Below are 15,316 nucleotides of genomic sequence, written 5' to 3' on the forward strand. Positions count from 1 at the left end.
TTTGAAGCACTGTTTTATTTTAACTTGCCTTTTCAACATGATCATGTGTGAAATGTATGTTCTTCAGGCTGAAATTTCACATTCAATAACTGAAATCACAATGTGGACCTTTTCAACAGCCATTTGTCAAAAAAAAAAAAAAAAAAATTGGATTCCTGGGCAGGCAATAGTGCAAATTTCTATGAATTTCCCTTCTCGGGATCATAAAATCTTTTTCCAGAGATTTCAGTCAGATCTTACAGCCTTCAACGGGGCATTGACTTTGCTTAGTTGCTGTAAAGTTTTCTCAGCACTCCATCCTCTTATGAAGACTGAGATACAGTAGAAAGCTCTCTTTAAAAAGGCCAGTAAGTTGACCATGTCTCATAAAGTAAAAAGAGGTGGTTCACTTTTTATATGTTCTATTGCTGTTGCCATAAATGGGATAAACGAACCTTATTAATTTCCCCAATATTGTATGTTTAACAAGGACAGATCAAACACAAGGAAGGAGCCTGGGGAAAAAGATAACCACGGGCCCCACTGAAAAGCTTCTGATAAACCTCCTGTGGAAAACAGTCAAACATGTACCAGTAAATTTAAATTTAATGTCACAGAGGAAAAAAGCTTTAGGAGTTGTATATTTGTAGATATTTTTTTTTCTCTCCTTACAATCGCAACACAACAGTTATCCCTCCGAATTCTTCATTATAGGTGCACCAATTCTATTCTACATATCATAAATTATGAAACTCACACACTCACATTTTTGCTACAGAAGCTGCAGTGAATATGTTGCATAACAAACTCACACCTGTATCAAAAATGGTCAAAATTGGCACATCTGCAAATTAGTATATGAATTCATGCAATAAGAGTACACCCATACAATATTTTTCTCACAATACTTTTTCTTGGATATTTTTCTCGCACAAACATAACTAAATAACTACAACTACTTGAATCTACTCCCATCAGTCTAAAAGTTTTTGGGGTTTTTTTTTGCTCACAAATGACAAGTTCTTAACAGTCTGACTTCTGCACCTCATATCTCAGTAAGTTATGGAGCAAAAGTAATATGTACCTGCAGAGCCAGGAGCAGGCACTGCTCAGAGATCACCATCATCATCAGAGATCAAGGCACCTGACTACTGTTTTACATGAAACATGAACATTTTTGAACTCATCCTTTACTGCAACATGAAAACTGTTCATAAACAACCTGATAGATATTTTTCTGTTGCAGTCCAGCAGTGTCTGAGGATACGGGAGCACCCTATAGAAGGCTCTTATGGCCTTCCATTGCACCCTGCATTTTGCTATTAAATTATACCTCGAAGATTTAAACCAAGACATATACACCTTATTTATAACCTATTTATAACCTTATAACCACCTAATTTTTTAATTAGATATCAATTTAATTGATATTAATTAATAGATAAATAATGGTGAAACGTATCACTGTTTTTTTATTGTCTTTTTATGTATTTGATGAAAAGATAAAAAGAGTTTTTTTATGTTTTAAAATGAACTAAATGCTTGTATAATGTACTGTATAATCAGAAAATTGGTCAATTGAAAAAAAAAACCTAAAAACTTCATTTTGGCGGGTTGGGGTCGCTGTGACGTAGCCGACGTCACTGTGGGTGGGCGGGGCTTGGAGTGCAGCGGGAGGCCGATGTTAGCAGCAGCCGTCAGAGCCGAGCTGAACTGCGGGGAGCTACCGCCGCTCAGGGCCGACTAGCGACTGAAACTTCACTGCCAAGATGTCCGACGAGGAGCAAGAGCAGACCATAGCCGAGGACCTGGTGGTCACCAAGTACAAGATGGGTGGTGACATCGCCAACCGTAAGTGCATTTAACGAGCAGCCGTTGGTGACGGGGTGAGATGATCCGCTGTATCCGGCCTGTCGTGCAGCAGCAGCCATGTGGTTTACATGCGAGGCACACATATGCTACACTAACTGGCTACACAGCTAACACATCCAGCTGGTCCAGCATTAGCCGATGGTAGCTCGTCTGTTACTGCTGATCGACGGTCAGGCTTTCACAGGAGGGAGCTGTCCGCTTAACTAACGTGGGATGCTAACCAGCTAACAGCTAGCTCAGCCTGTTGCCCACTAACGTGACAGTCAGCTAAACATGATAAGAGATGTTTAAAGATAAGCAGGCAGCCGCCAGTATGAAGCCACTTTAAAGCCCCCTAATCTCCAGCCTTATCTCTCTACCTGTGCAAGTGTATTCTTAATACTTGATTGTTATTTGTTTAGATGACATATAAGTTAACTGACAAGCTGATACTTCTGCTACAGGAATAATATGAGGTTTAAGTTCCAGTTTGCAAGTCACTCAGATGCTCTTCAGATGTCATTATCCTGCTGTCTTCTTTATGCATTTACAGACCCAGTCATGTGACTTTTCTGGGTGATTTGTCAAAAGTTCTCTTGAAAATAATTAGTCATTTACTGCAGTTTAAGTATGAGTTATTTCTTTAGAGTTAGGAGTGGCAGATGTGTAATAAAGCCCCTGTCACAGTCTATTATATGTACTGTAATACAGTAAGTACATAATCATCAACTATTTGGAGATAACAGAATCAGGCGGTTATTTGTGTCACACTAAATACTAGGCCGATATTGGTTTTTCAGGGCCAATATCTATACTGATTATTAGTAATTAATGAGACCAGTAATTGATATTTGGAACAGATATGCGTTCACACCAACAATGAAAAATCGAAATTTAGAATTTGGAATATAAAAAAATCCTTTAGCAAATGTTTAATCAAAACTGAACCTTTCAAAACCATAAACAGCAAGTTTCCATCAACTCTTTATTCATAACATTCAGAGAAAATTTGATTTAAAAAATAATTAGATAAAATTACCTAAAAAGATTTTAGGTGTTGGTTAAATGTAATAGGCACACTTTTTCATTAATTTTATCAGCAATCATTAAAGTAAAACTGAAAATCAGCAGGGCGGATAATCTATCGACCCCTACTAGATACCTGAAAAACGAAGTTATGTCATCAAATTGATCGAAATGATATAAACATCTAATATTATAAAGCAGTTCTTGAAACATTGTTTGCTGATATGTAAGACACTATAAGGGCTGGGTGTCAGTACTTGATGCCTCTAAGTGCTATCACAAACTTTCTCCAGTCAAATGATACCTGCATTTGATCCTTTTTGTACCCAGATCTTGGAAAAAACCACAAAAACAAACAACTTTTTGTACATGTTTGGTGATTTAAATGCAGCATGGGATTGAACCACAACAGCTCCACCCATACAGTCTGTGATAAAGTTAAGTCGAGCGTTGGTGCATTTCACGAAGTTGCCAGTCCAGCGTGCTGAGATGCCACCAAAATGTTTGAAAGTATGGCTGCACTACAAGCAGGTGGCATTTGGTGGCACCTTATGCAGCTGCATGCTTCCATTCACATGATGGGTATCAAATAAAATCGAAATAATAAGGTATATGAAGCACTACAGTGGTATTGTTATCACTTTAAAGGTACTGGTACTGTACATTTTTTAAAACAATACTCAGTAATAACAGTAGACTAACTGCAGCGCATGGCTTTAACACAATAGCTAATATTAAATCTGGTCTCACATCACATATCAACAATGCATTAATATATCTACCTGTCATACTTGATTCATTTCCTGCACCTTTTAACATTTGTGTCACCCAGAGGCTCTTCGCCTGGTTGTGGAAACAGCTAAGCCTGGTGTGTCGGTGCTCAGCCTCTGTGAGAGGGGGGATGCCTACATCATGGCCGAGACTGGAAAGGTCTTCAAGAAGGAAAAGGAAATGAAGAAAGGTGAGCCACAAATGATGCCAGTGAGTCATGGCGTTATTCGAGTGAACTGGGTAGACCCATCAAGAAGAGTCGTTTTGCAGTAATGCAAATTTTTCATAGTGTGTGCGAGTCAACCTTGATTAGTTTTAATAACAGCTGGGATTTCAAAATAAGGTGGCAGACCATGTATGTTTATTAGGTGATCCTAGTGTCCTTCCCTCCACCCTTGTGTAGTTTTTTTGCTAAACTTCTGGATTATTTCCAAATGAAGACTTGGTGGTTCTCTTTTCCCTCTTCTAGGAATTGCCTTTCCCACCAGCGTCTCAGTCAATAACTGTGTTTGCCACTTCTCTCCCCTGAAGAGTGACCCCGACTACACACTTAAAGATGGGGATCTGGTCAAAATGTAGGCACCACGCTCTGCAGTAATGTCACCCGTGTGTGTGTCAGTGTCTTGTCCTCCTCTCTGTCTATGTGACATCTTGGCTTGTATGCGAGGGTTTTCTCTCGGCTGTTCACTGTCTGCTTCATCAGCAGGTCTTGTCTTCCTGTCTGTCCTGTGTGGCAAACGACAAGTAAGGTCGGACATTTTTAGAACAGGTGTTTTTTGTAGCTTTTGAGGTGATATTTTGGATTTTAGCATTGGTGGCCACCCATCTGCTAAATCCCATTTATCACGTTTCTACAGTCGTGCTTTGACAAAGAGAGGTTAGCTCATCTTAGTTGTTGTCTTGCCACGTATGTTTTCGTCCTCTGTGTCGTCTTTTGTGCTGCGTGTGATTTTGCAGTGTTTCAAAGATGTTCATTGTTTGTCGTGGTGATGTGGTTACACACTAGGTTTGTATGTTTCTCACGTTTCACAAGCTCATAACCTTCTGTCTGTCCAATTTATTACAGTCTGTAGTGCTGCTCCCTCGAATTCACAATAAGTCCTTCACTGTATTCCAGCTGATGTACAGCCAAAAAAGAAATTCACCTTGGGGTGTATCTTCCATTTAATGGCCGTAACAGATTAAATTGTTTTATTTTTTTGTCCGACCTTCATGTATTGTTGAGTCTTTAATAGTCTTACTTTCTAAAGTGGAGGACAACTGACATTTTGTCCTTCCCGAGTTGATTTGATTGATAGGTATCAACATTAGCAATCTCGACAGATGGGTGGCAGTTAAACTTGCAATTGATTTGACACATGATCAGTTTAATTTGTTTTATTGTTATTTCACGCTCTCATTTTCTCTTTTCCTCATATTTTTTGTAGAGATCTTGGGGTCCATGTTGACGGCTTCATTGCTAATGTTGCTCACAGCTTTGTGGTGGGAGCCAGTAAGGTGAAGCCTTTTTTTAAAATGCTGACGTAGTTCTTGTTTTGTGTCCTTTTATTGGAGCACTCCTGTAAGTCCTCTTCTTGTCTTATTTCTGCAGGAGAACCCCATCACAGGAAGGAAAGCCGATGTGATCAAAGCGGCCCATTTGTGCGCAGAAGCAGCTCTTCGTCTCGTTAAACCTGGTAACCAGGTACATAGAACTGCTCCGTCACTGTCTTCTCCATTTCAGCCATAATGATGCGTTACCTTCTCTACAGTAGCTGACTCTTGATCCTTACAAGATTGAGATGGCCCTAAAATTATTCCAAAGAGTTAAAACTGGCTTGTATGAGTTTGTGAAATTCGTCTTTCTGAGTCTTTTCTCCTAAACGTTATTGCAAGGTGCAGATCCCTTCCAGTGTTTCCCACAGAATTAGGAGTTTGGAGGTTTAGGGTGTCAGACTTCCTGTTTTTTTTCTTTATTAAAAAAAGAAAAATGTATTTTTTAACCTTGTATGCGTGTTTGTGAGTGTGTGTACGTGCATGTGTGTGTGTTGCTTTTTAATAATTCTATGCCCCTAAATTCCGACGCTTTTGCGGGTCTGTGAACGCCGCGCAGATGAAACTCCTCATGAGTTCTTTTCTCCACAGCAGCAATTTATAAGGTTTGAATCAAGGTGTGGAAATTTAACTGGTGATCCAGTCAGATCTGATCAGATCAGATTGATGGATGGCCCAGTTCAATTATTGATTAAATTCACTCTCACTGTGCTTGATGTTCATCTGCTCCGTTTGTGACCAGAGTACTCTCTGCACTCCTAGAGTATGGTGCAGTGCATAACCAAACGTATATATATTCCATTAGCGCTGTTAATCAACGGTTCATCTCCATAAATATAAAATCACTATGTGAAAGCAGATGTTTTGATTGTGCTGGGCAGCCATGAATAAATGAAAGTGTGTGTGGGAAACCCTGCCCACTGCTGCTTTCCCTAATTTTAATTGGCCAGCGAGTACAAAACGGTATTTTGTATGTGAAAGTGAAGCAATTCATTTTACCTTTTTTTAGAACACTCAAGTGACAGAAGCCTGGAATAAGATCGCTCAGTCGTTCAAATGCTCACCCATCGAAGGTGAGTGTCTTTATGAAGTGTCTGCCTCTCACTTTGCTTGCAGGGCTGCCACAAGTGTTGGGATGTTATCATGGAAATGACTCATTTTTCCTGTTTTTTACATTTGTTTTTCTGTGTTTCAAAGGCATGCTGTCTCATCAGCTAAAGCAGCATGTCATAGATGGAGAGAAGACCATCATTCAGAACCCGACAGACCAACAAAGGTACGTTAAGTTAAGTTTCACTCAGGAGGAAAATCTGGGGCTCTCTTTTGATGTTGCCAATAGTAACTAATCTCTAAGACTCCAGTTCAACTCCCATTTTAAGTAGTGTTGAGCAAAATATTAATATTATGTTGATATCATACTATGCGATTAGTTATCGTCTTGGATTTTGGTTATTCTTACATTATAAGCGTTGTCTTTGTTTTTTTAAGGCTGCGTTACAGTAAAGTGATTTTCTGAACTCACCCAGACTGTTCTAACAGTTCTGTTATTTGCCTTTAATCACTCACGTATCATATCCACATTACTTATGATTATTATCGAAACTCTCATTGTGTAAATATTTTGTGAAAGCACCAGCAGTCAACCCTATAATACTGACGAGGTATTCCAAGTATTCTCAAAAACTGGTGAATGGTATCGACAAATGGATTGCAAAATCCGTCACTCATCTTTTTCACGGGCTGCTGTTGACAATCATTTCCAGGAAGGACCATGAGAAGGCAGAGTTTGAGGTACATGAAGTCTATGCTGTGGACGTCTTGATAAGCACCGGAGAAGGAAAGGTCAGTGTGCCTGCTTGTCTCGCTGTATTATTCCATCACTGCTGAAAATATAGCTAATTAACTTTTTAGTGTAAAAAAACAGACACTCATGCCTGCATGGTACAGCACAAATCTACTCAACTCTACTCTCCATTTTTTGGTTTTCCATCAGCAGAAGTTGTGGATAGTACCTGATACTTTGGCGTCACCTCGATCAAAGTTCATAGCGAAATTTAAACACTGCAGATCACCGTTTGGTCAGAGACAATCATCACTAGAATCGTCATTTGAGTGACGCGGGACAACCAGCACAAACCTGCCGCTCTTAAACAGCCAAGTTGTTGTCGATAACAAAGATTATTTAAAAATTTGATCAACCTATATTTTAAGAAGAAGCAGCCCGCAAAATTACGCTGACTACGCCATACATTCATTTATCTGTGGCAGCCTGCCACAATATCAACACTGCGTGCCCCTCTCTCACACACACACACAAACACATCTTGACAACGAAGCTGTCTAGTGTTTTTCCAACCGATTTTCGATGTAACTGGCTGCTTTCTGGTTGTGTTCCCATGGAAACTGTGGGCATGCAAGTCCCATAAAAATGACAGCTATAGTAGCTTAGAAAATAGTAATACTGCATTTGATGAATTAACTTTTTAGAAGACCATAAATGAGACAAGACAAGAACCAGCAGCAGCGCCGGGGTCTAAAACACCCTACAGTTGCACTGTGAAGTACGCTGTACAACTGACAAAGTGCAGACGTTCCTCTTTTTGGTTACCAATGAAAAGATTCTTTTCTCAAAGATGATGTCACGGCAGGAGTTATTTTATTTCCCCTGTTTCTTTTACAATTAGGCCAGAGATGGGGGTCTCAGGACCACCATTTATAAGAGGGACCCCAGTAAGCAGTACGGCTTGAAGATGAAAACTTCCCGTACATTCTTCAGTGAGGTGGAACGACGCTTTGATGCCATGCCCTTTACTCTCCGGTATGAATGCCACACTTCATGTTTGACTACTAACAAGCAGTCCATCACCTGCAGACATTTTAAATAGACTGACATCAAGTTTGGCTTTAGCATATTCAATAATCCATTTTCCATCAGCGCGTTCGATGATGAGGCCAAAGCCCGTCTGGGTGTGGTGGAGTGCGCCAAACATGAGTTGCTACAGCCCTTCAGTGTGCTCCACGAGAAAGAGGGTGAGTGTTTACCTCTGCCCGTTGTCATGTTTTTGCTTTTTATCAGCTTTCCCTTTCAATTTACGGCCTCGTCTTCTTCTGTGTGTTTGTCCTCAGGAGAGTGTGTAGCTCAGTTTAAGTTCACAGTGCTGCTGATGGCCAACGGGCCACACAGAATCACCAACGGGCCCTTCGATCCAGAGCTCTACAAGTCAGAGCATGAAGTGCAGGATGCAGAGCTACGGGTAAGATCTCAAATTCATAAATTCACTTTACTTTACATCAAGCTTGAATACCTTGAAAATAGCTCCTTTTTGACAAAGTGCATAAAAAGTCCTTTAAATTCAAAAGAAATCACATTATGCTGTTTTTTTTTTTTTTTACAAAGGTTGTGCTCATCAAGCCATTATAATGAGCTCAATTCTGACACGTCTCTGTCTCGATTGCAGTGTCCTCTCCGTCTCCTTCCTTCCTTACATTTATGATGTCTTGTCTAATGTCATAGTTTGTATTTACTTTGTTCCACTCTTACCCCTGCAAAACTTACAAATCTGCTGGAAAATATTTCCTTCTTCTACAGATGGTTCTGTTTTAGAGATGATTTGTTTTCTTCAAGATCAGGATCTGTTTTTGTAACAAGTTGATAATTCTGTCTAAAAAGTGTGTGATAAATAACCCCCAACTGAAAGAGAGACATCCGTCACATCATTTATTTATATTTAACCAAAAAAATATATTTGAAAATTAATTAGCTGCTTTGAGTTTCATGTCTGTGTTGAACCTTGGTCTCTTGTCTTTCAGACTTTACTACAGAGCTCTGCAAGCCGTAAGACACAGAAGAAAAAGAAAAAGAAGGTAAATAATTCATCTGACAGTGATCCTTCATGCTTTGAGCATTCACCCTCTTGTCTTTTGTGTCACTTCACTGACCCGTGCCTCTTGTTTTCACGTCCCGCAGGCCTCAAAGACAGCAGAAAATGCAACTGGACAGCCAACCGAGGACACAGAAGCCGTAGAATAAATAAATAAATAAAATACTGCCTTTCCACACATGCAAGACCCCAAAGAGAAGCAAGAGAAAACATGACAAATTGCCTCTGCCCGTTAAAACACCTAATAGAGTTGTTTTCACCAATTAAACCGATTAATTTTTGATCCTACAAGACTTAACCCTTTACTGCATTCACGGAAAGTACCATGTTGCTTTTTCCTCCTAAACTTGAGTATTAAATAAACAATTTGTTTTACATCTTGTTGCCAAATGGTGCATGTGCCACTGGTGCCAAATCTTTTTGTCCCCTTCATATTTGTGCTAATTGCTGCTGAAAATTTCCTTAAAGCTTAAAGAGGGCATCATTGGAAGTGGATCAGTCTGTATCTTTTTTCTATATAACTGCAGGTTAAGGATTATTGGATGGCACCAACAGAAACGTTGATCATATTTGTAAACTCGGATAACCTTTCTCTCAGGCCGTCATGGATTCTCCTCTTTGAATGGGATGGTTTGACTAAGTCTGTCACATGTTGTTTCCCTTTGGCAACAAAGTTACAAGTTATTCAAACTTGTTTATATGTAAACAAAAATGTACTGTAAAAAGTAATATTCAGATATTTCTGTGGAAGCACTTTGTCACCTCTTTTGCGTGTTAATCATGAGCAAAGACAAGTTCAGTCATCCAGTGCATTTTGAAAAATGGACCTTTAGCAACATTTCTTCTCTTGACTACATGTTGCAGTAAAGGGTTAAACTATACATTTGTCTCACTCATTAAATGACAAACAACAAGATTTAATAATATTGACAATTAATTAAGTAATTTTTTTGGATTGTAATCTAAACAACAGTTTATGCGTCAGAGTTAATGTAGTGAGGGTTTATGGTTACTCTTCCATCATCCAGGCCTGAACACATCTTTGGCTGAAACTACAGTTTTAACCACACTAGACCTTTAAAAGCAATAACCTGAGCAGAAGACTGGATTCTTTTTAAATATACTAGCAAAAAAAGTTGTAATCAGCTTGACTTTAGGGAACAAAACTGCTACTTTTACTGCCATTCCCCTTGAATTTTGTGAAATGATGAAAAATCTATACGTTCCAGTTTTGGAAAACTTTTCTAGTAGTGACACCTGTTACTTGCTTTACTACTTCATTAGTCAGTGAAGCATTAAAACTAAAGCTGGACAAGCTGCAAAAAAAAGTTTTGTGGGTGTCCCCAGAGGAATTGGACCAATAAGAGATCATTTCAGGTCTGAGTTTCATTTTGAGGTCTGGGTCAGTGTCGGGTCAGATTTGTCAACAGTTGAATATGTTGAGAAAAGTAAAACTCTGCTTTGTAGCTCAATCAGTGGGCAATGGAACTTTACATCTAATGAAATAAAACATTTTCATACATTTGTGTGTGTTTTCTCTGAGGGTTTAAGTATTGAAAATGTATTCAGTGAAATATAGGACTGTTGTCAGCAGTAAGGCTTTAAGTTATGAAATTGTGGTTGGTGTTGAAGGACAATGAGATACAGCATTACTATAATTAACCAGTATGATAAATTTGAACGTTTGTATTAGGTCATTGAGGGCATTGTTGGAAAACACTGACCAGCGCTTCTTAATGATAATATTATATATTTAATTTATTTGATTTAACAAAAACAGTTACTTGATTTTTTTTCCAACAAATTTACCATAAGATATTTATAAAAGTATTTAATTACATACACCTTTATGAGAGGATTTTATCCATAGACTCCCTCCCCTGAGCATCAGGGTGCTTTGTGCAAAAAAAAAAAAAGGTTTTAGGGGTTAGAGAAGTTACACCATGATAGGTTTGAAAGAAAAATAAATTTGATCTTTAGATTTGTTTTGACAAATAAAAAATGTACTGTTAAGGTAAATTTGTTAATTGTTCTGGACTTTTTTGACCATATCACACTCTCCTCACCAGTTGTTTTATTTATTTATTATTATTATTATTATTATTATTATAGTATTATTATTATTATTATTATTATTAGTAGTAGTAGTAGTAGTAGTAGTGGTAGTAGTAGTAGTATTTATTTATTTATATCTATTATTATTATTTATTTTAAAGTTATTTCAGTAGTTTGAGCTATAACTGTGGTGTAAAAAGGCTAGCAGGTCTATTTATTTCCAGGATAAAAAACTAAACATGTTGCACCTTTGGGTAGACCGTCCTAAAAGTAGTTATTCTATTAAAATAAGGTGCTATGTCGCAATAAAATTACATTTGAGCATTTAGACTACATTTCCCAGTGAGCTTAGAAAACAACAGTTGGCGCTGGAACATGACGTAAATGGCAGTATAAGTACCTCCCTCTTGCTTCGTCACATCCTCTTTCCGTTGCCCTCCTCGCTCAGAGGTATGCGAAACCACTTCGGTGCTAACTAAATCCAAAATAATCACTAAGTTTTACTAATCATCCGCATTCACTAATAATTTTATTTGTGGTGTTTTTACAGAACCTTCTCCACACGATGAGAGCCAAGGTGAGTAGACCGGCCTGTATCAGTTATTTAGTGTTTTATATCCTCTTCCTGTCCCGGTCAATGCTGCTAGCGAGCATCTGAACAGCTCCCCCTGTGCGGTTTTATCTTTTCTGTTGGCTATTTTCTATTTTCCCTATCTTATATTCCTCTTTTTAGCAGCCGTTATGACTGTGCCAGTAACGTAAACTTGACCTTTCAAAATAATAGAAGCTCGCAGCAGCAGCAGCAGCAGCAGCAGCAGTAGTAGTAGTGGTAGTGGTAGTAAATGCTGTTGTTGTCGGAAGGCCCGCTTTGGTGCATGCTCAAATGTTAGCCATGCTAAATTTCTGTGCTGCTCTGTCCTGTCTGTTAATTGAAAACGTTTCTTTATCGCCATGTATTTCTACTCTCCAAGCATTATGTCAAATCTAATACCATGAATTCTTTATGAAATATATGCCGAAAGTTGGGAAAATGCTATTGTTGCAGGAAAACATGTTTGAGTGCATGCACAAATGTTAGCAATGGTAACTATTTGGGGTGTCAGATGTGTCGGTGGGTAAAAAGTCTTGCTCAGTTTGGAGGCTGGACATTTCTGTTTCATGTCTTTGGTAGGGGTTGACAGATTATTGGCCTGGATGATTATTGGGGCCAATATTTTGCCTATTATCTGGATCAGTATTTTAATGATCACCAATGAAGTGAAAGTGTCAACATGGGAGGAACTTTTACTTTGTAAAACCTTAGGGAGATAGTTGAAGGGTTCAGTTTTGATCAAACATTCAATATTCTAAGTATTGACAGGAAGATCTTAAATTTTACTGTAAAGGCAAATCTGTTCCAAATATCGGTTATTGGTCTTATAACAATTAATGTGTATTGGTGTAAACCCTGAAAAACATATCTGTTGACCCCTAGTCTTTATTACCAGTGTAATTTACCAGAGCTGAAGCAGTGTCCGTCTCCAAAAAGCAGCAGTTTCTCTGCATCGTGACAAGCATGTTGTCACAGTCAGTAAGAGGGAGTACACACATGGTACACTTGACATCACTTCATGTACACTAATAAATATCTCTTCTCTTCCAGTGGAGGAAGAAGCGTATGCGCAGGTAAGCATGACTGATAATCTACTTTACTTTGCACAAATATTCCTAATTGCCACTTGTTGGCTTTGAGGATTTTGATGACAAGCATTGTTGAAAAACTGAATGCGTGTTACAGGAAAGTTATTTAGACAGAAGAGCTGCTATGTGACATAAGTTAGTTGGGATCATTATAATCCACCTCCATTGGTGCACTCAAAACCCTCATATCTAATTCTAATTTCTCATGGAAGTAGTTGTGCCAAAAAAAGTCATTTTCCCCGTTGTAACGCTGCATTCATTGCATCATAGCCAGTAATCACGTAGACTACATAAACATGTCTGTGATGTAGTGCTTGGTTGTTTTTATTCACTTTGGAAATGCAGTTACCTGCTGTAAAATGTAAATCAAATGTCCATCTTTGAACAGTCACTCAAAGGTTACTCTTAAAAGTATTTATTCTAGTAGTAATACTGGACTGGAGTCTATTTCACAAATATGTACATTGCATTAGACATTTTAATGGATCCATGTTCCAGATGTTTGTAAGTGTCTGTGTGAACATGACCTACCACTTTATTGCTGGAATAACGGCAGAGTTACAACTCATGATTTTTAACTCTTTATTCCCTTAAATCATTGTTGGCCACATATAAGTTAATGTTTGTTTGTTTGTTTTTTCGGAGAAAAAATTGTCATAACACTTGTCTTTGCAGTACTGCTTCAAATGTGACACCAAATACATAAACTACATTTAAAGTTGAAACATGGCAATAAAATGTTGAATGCACTGACAGCTTTATTTACTGTGCGTTGACAAGCTCATGGCAAAGTGTGCCACACAGTACTGTACCAAGATGAGTGTCAGCACTGACTCCAGATATAACTAGTTTTACACTCATAACCACATGTCCCAGGTTCATTTTTTATTAGTCATAAAGTCCCTCAGTTATTAGGTCTTGGAAGTGCGGGTGGTTTGTGGAAGTTGCCGTTAGTTCAGGTTTTGTGATTTTAGGCCTACTGAGCATCAGACTCCTGTACATTTTCCTGACGGCTACCTTCTTTTTTTTCGGTTTGAACAGGCTGAAGCGTAAAAGGAGAAAGATGAGGCAGAGGTCAAAGTAAGCCCTCATCCCCGCCAGCTGTGATCCTGTCAGAGCCTCTTCAGATGACTGACGCGTATGGCTGAAGTGGAGCCTCCATCAGCTGAACGAAGGCGGAAACCCCGTTTCAGATGAGGGTGCGTCTCATGGAGCCTGCTGTGAATGTCTGACTGGACGAGGCAAAAGACGGTGGACGATCTCAACATCTGAACTACAGCTGTGTTGTTCATGGACCAGAATACAATTTGTTTATCAACAACTGTCTTGTGGTGGTGTATTGAACAATAAATGAACCCTGTTTAAAAATGACCACAAGTTTCATCGATTTATTTGACTGATATTACAGGATTGTTCTGTTTGTATGTACATTTACTTGACTGTATTAATCACATTGTGTAAATTGCAGGTGGTGATGCACATCATGCACACAACCTCAACCTTCCTTATACTGAAGAACATATTAATGCACAGGCATGAAGAATTTTAGACTTTAAAAAACTGATAGTAACACAACCTTGTGATTGAGGAAGAGACAAAAATGTGAATCTAAGAAATGGCTTGGCATAGAAAAGCTTTATAACTGTCCTTTGAAGATGCAAAATCAAAGGACCGTATTTAAACCGGTTTTTCTAGGTCTTTATGTTGAACTGTTAACTGCAGATGGCTGCAAATCAAAACATTGGGGAAACTCATTTGCTAATCTGTCAACTGCAATTCACATCACTATTTCCAGTTTAGCCTAATTATATTCTGAATTTGGCATGGCAAAGTTGAAGCATCTTCGCAGTTTTTTTGTGGTGAAGGAGCTTTACAATAAAAAGGGTTAATTCAAATGGTGAGCAGGGCTCAAAAGCTCGAACTAGGACTTCAAACTTGATCAGAGTAAATAAATGTTTCAGCATCTACACTGGTGTACACTAACAACATTCATCTGTCAAATCCAGTATATCTGCATATTTATGTTTATCAGTCTACAGTATATAAATTCATGATAAATACCAACAGCTAGCTGTTGTGTATTCCCTATTTTTTTGTGTTAAGTTTTAAAAGAAAAAGTGCAGTAAAAATTCTGCATTTGATTTTTCCCCCCACTTTTGTCAGCAAAATCTAAAATACAAAAATAAAAAGTGCTCATGCAGACAGAAGGGCTTTTTTATATGCAAAGTGACTATAGCTATAACTTATAGCCGTCATATAATTGTAATGGAGCTAAAAATACAATATTTGCTTCTGTATTGCACTGAAGTTGAAGGAGAAGTGGCATAAATGGAAACTATTGAGGGAATTATAATATTTGAAAAGTGCACATAAGCACAGTGCTTGAATATGTTCCACCTAAATTAAATAGTTTTTTATGTATTGACTTAAGCACTTTCTGTGCTCTCCAGACTGGGGGGGTTAAAGAGTCACTTCAGTCATGCAAAAAAAAAACATTGAATACAACAAAATTCAAATGAATTTTTAAAGATTGCGGTGTT

General features: G+C 38.3%; 1 protein-coding gene and 1 long non-coding RNA gene across 2 annotated transcripts; both read left to right on the forward strand.

Annotated features, from left to right (window-relative positions):
- Window positions 1-1,662: 1,662 nt before the first annotated feature.
- pa2g4a (proliferation-associated 2G4, a) lies at window positions 1,663-9,274 on the forward strand. Its single transcript, XM_042510551.1, has 13 exons — window positions 1,663-1,830; window positions 3,689-3,817; window positions 4,097-4,202; window positions 5,055-5,124; window positions 5,219-5,311; window positions 6,170-6,233; window positions 6,358-6,436; window positions 6,924-7,002; window positions 7,845-7,978; window positions 8,096-8,190; window positions 8,287-8,414; window positions 8,971-9,024; window positions 9,128-9,274. Exons 1-13 carry the CDS (start codon window positions 1,749-1,751, stop codon window positions 9,188-9,190), a joined length of 1,176 nt encoding a protein of 391 aa, XP_042366485.1. The 5' UTR covers window positions 1,663-1,748; the 3' UTR covers window positions 9,191-9,274.
- A 2,221-nt stretch (window positions 9,275-11,495) lies between these two features.
- On the forward strand, window positions 11,496-14,147 carry LOC121950420. The gene is made up of 4 exons (XR_006106323.1): window positions 11,496-11,546; window positions 11,647-11,673; window positions 12,739-12,761; window positions 13,818-14,147. It is a non-coding gene; the product is annotated as an uncharacterized LOC121950420 (long non-coding RNA).
- The last annotated feature ends 1,169 nt before the right edge of the window (window positions 14,148-15,316 follow it).

The sequence above is a fragment of the Plectropomus leopardus genome, chromosome 2 (genome assembly GCF_008729295.1).
Source record: "Plectropomus leopardus isolate mb chromosome 2, YSFRI_Pleo_2.0, whole genome shotgun sequence".
Taxonomy (NCBI): domain Eukaryota; kingdom Metazoa; phylum Chordata; class Actinopteri; order Perciformes; family Serranidae; genus Plectropomus; species Plectropomus leopardus.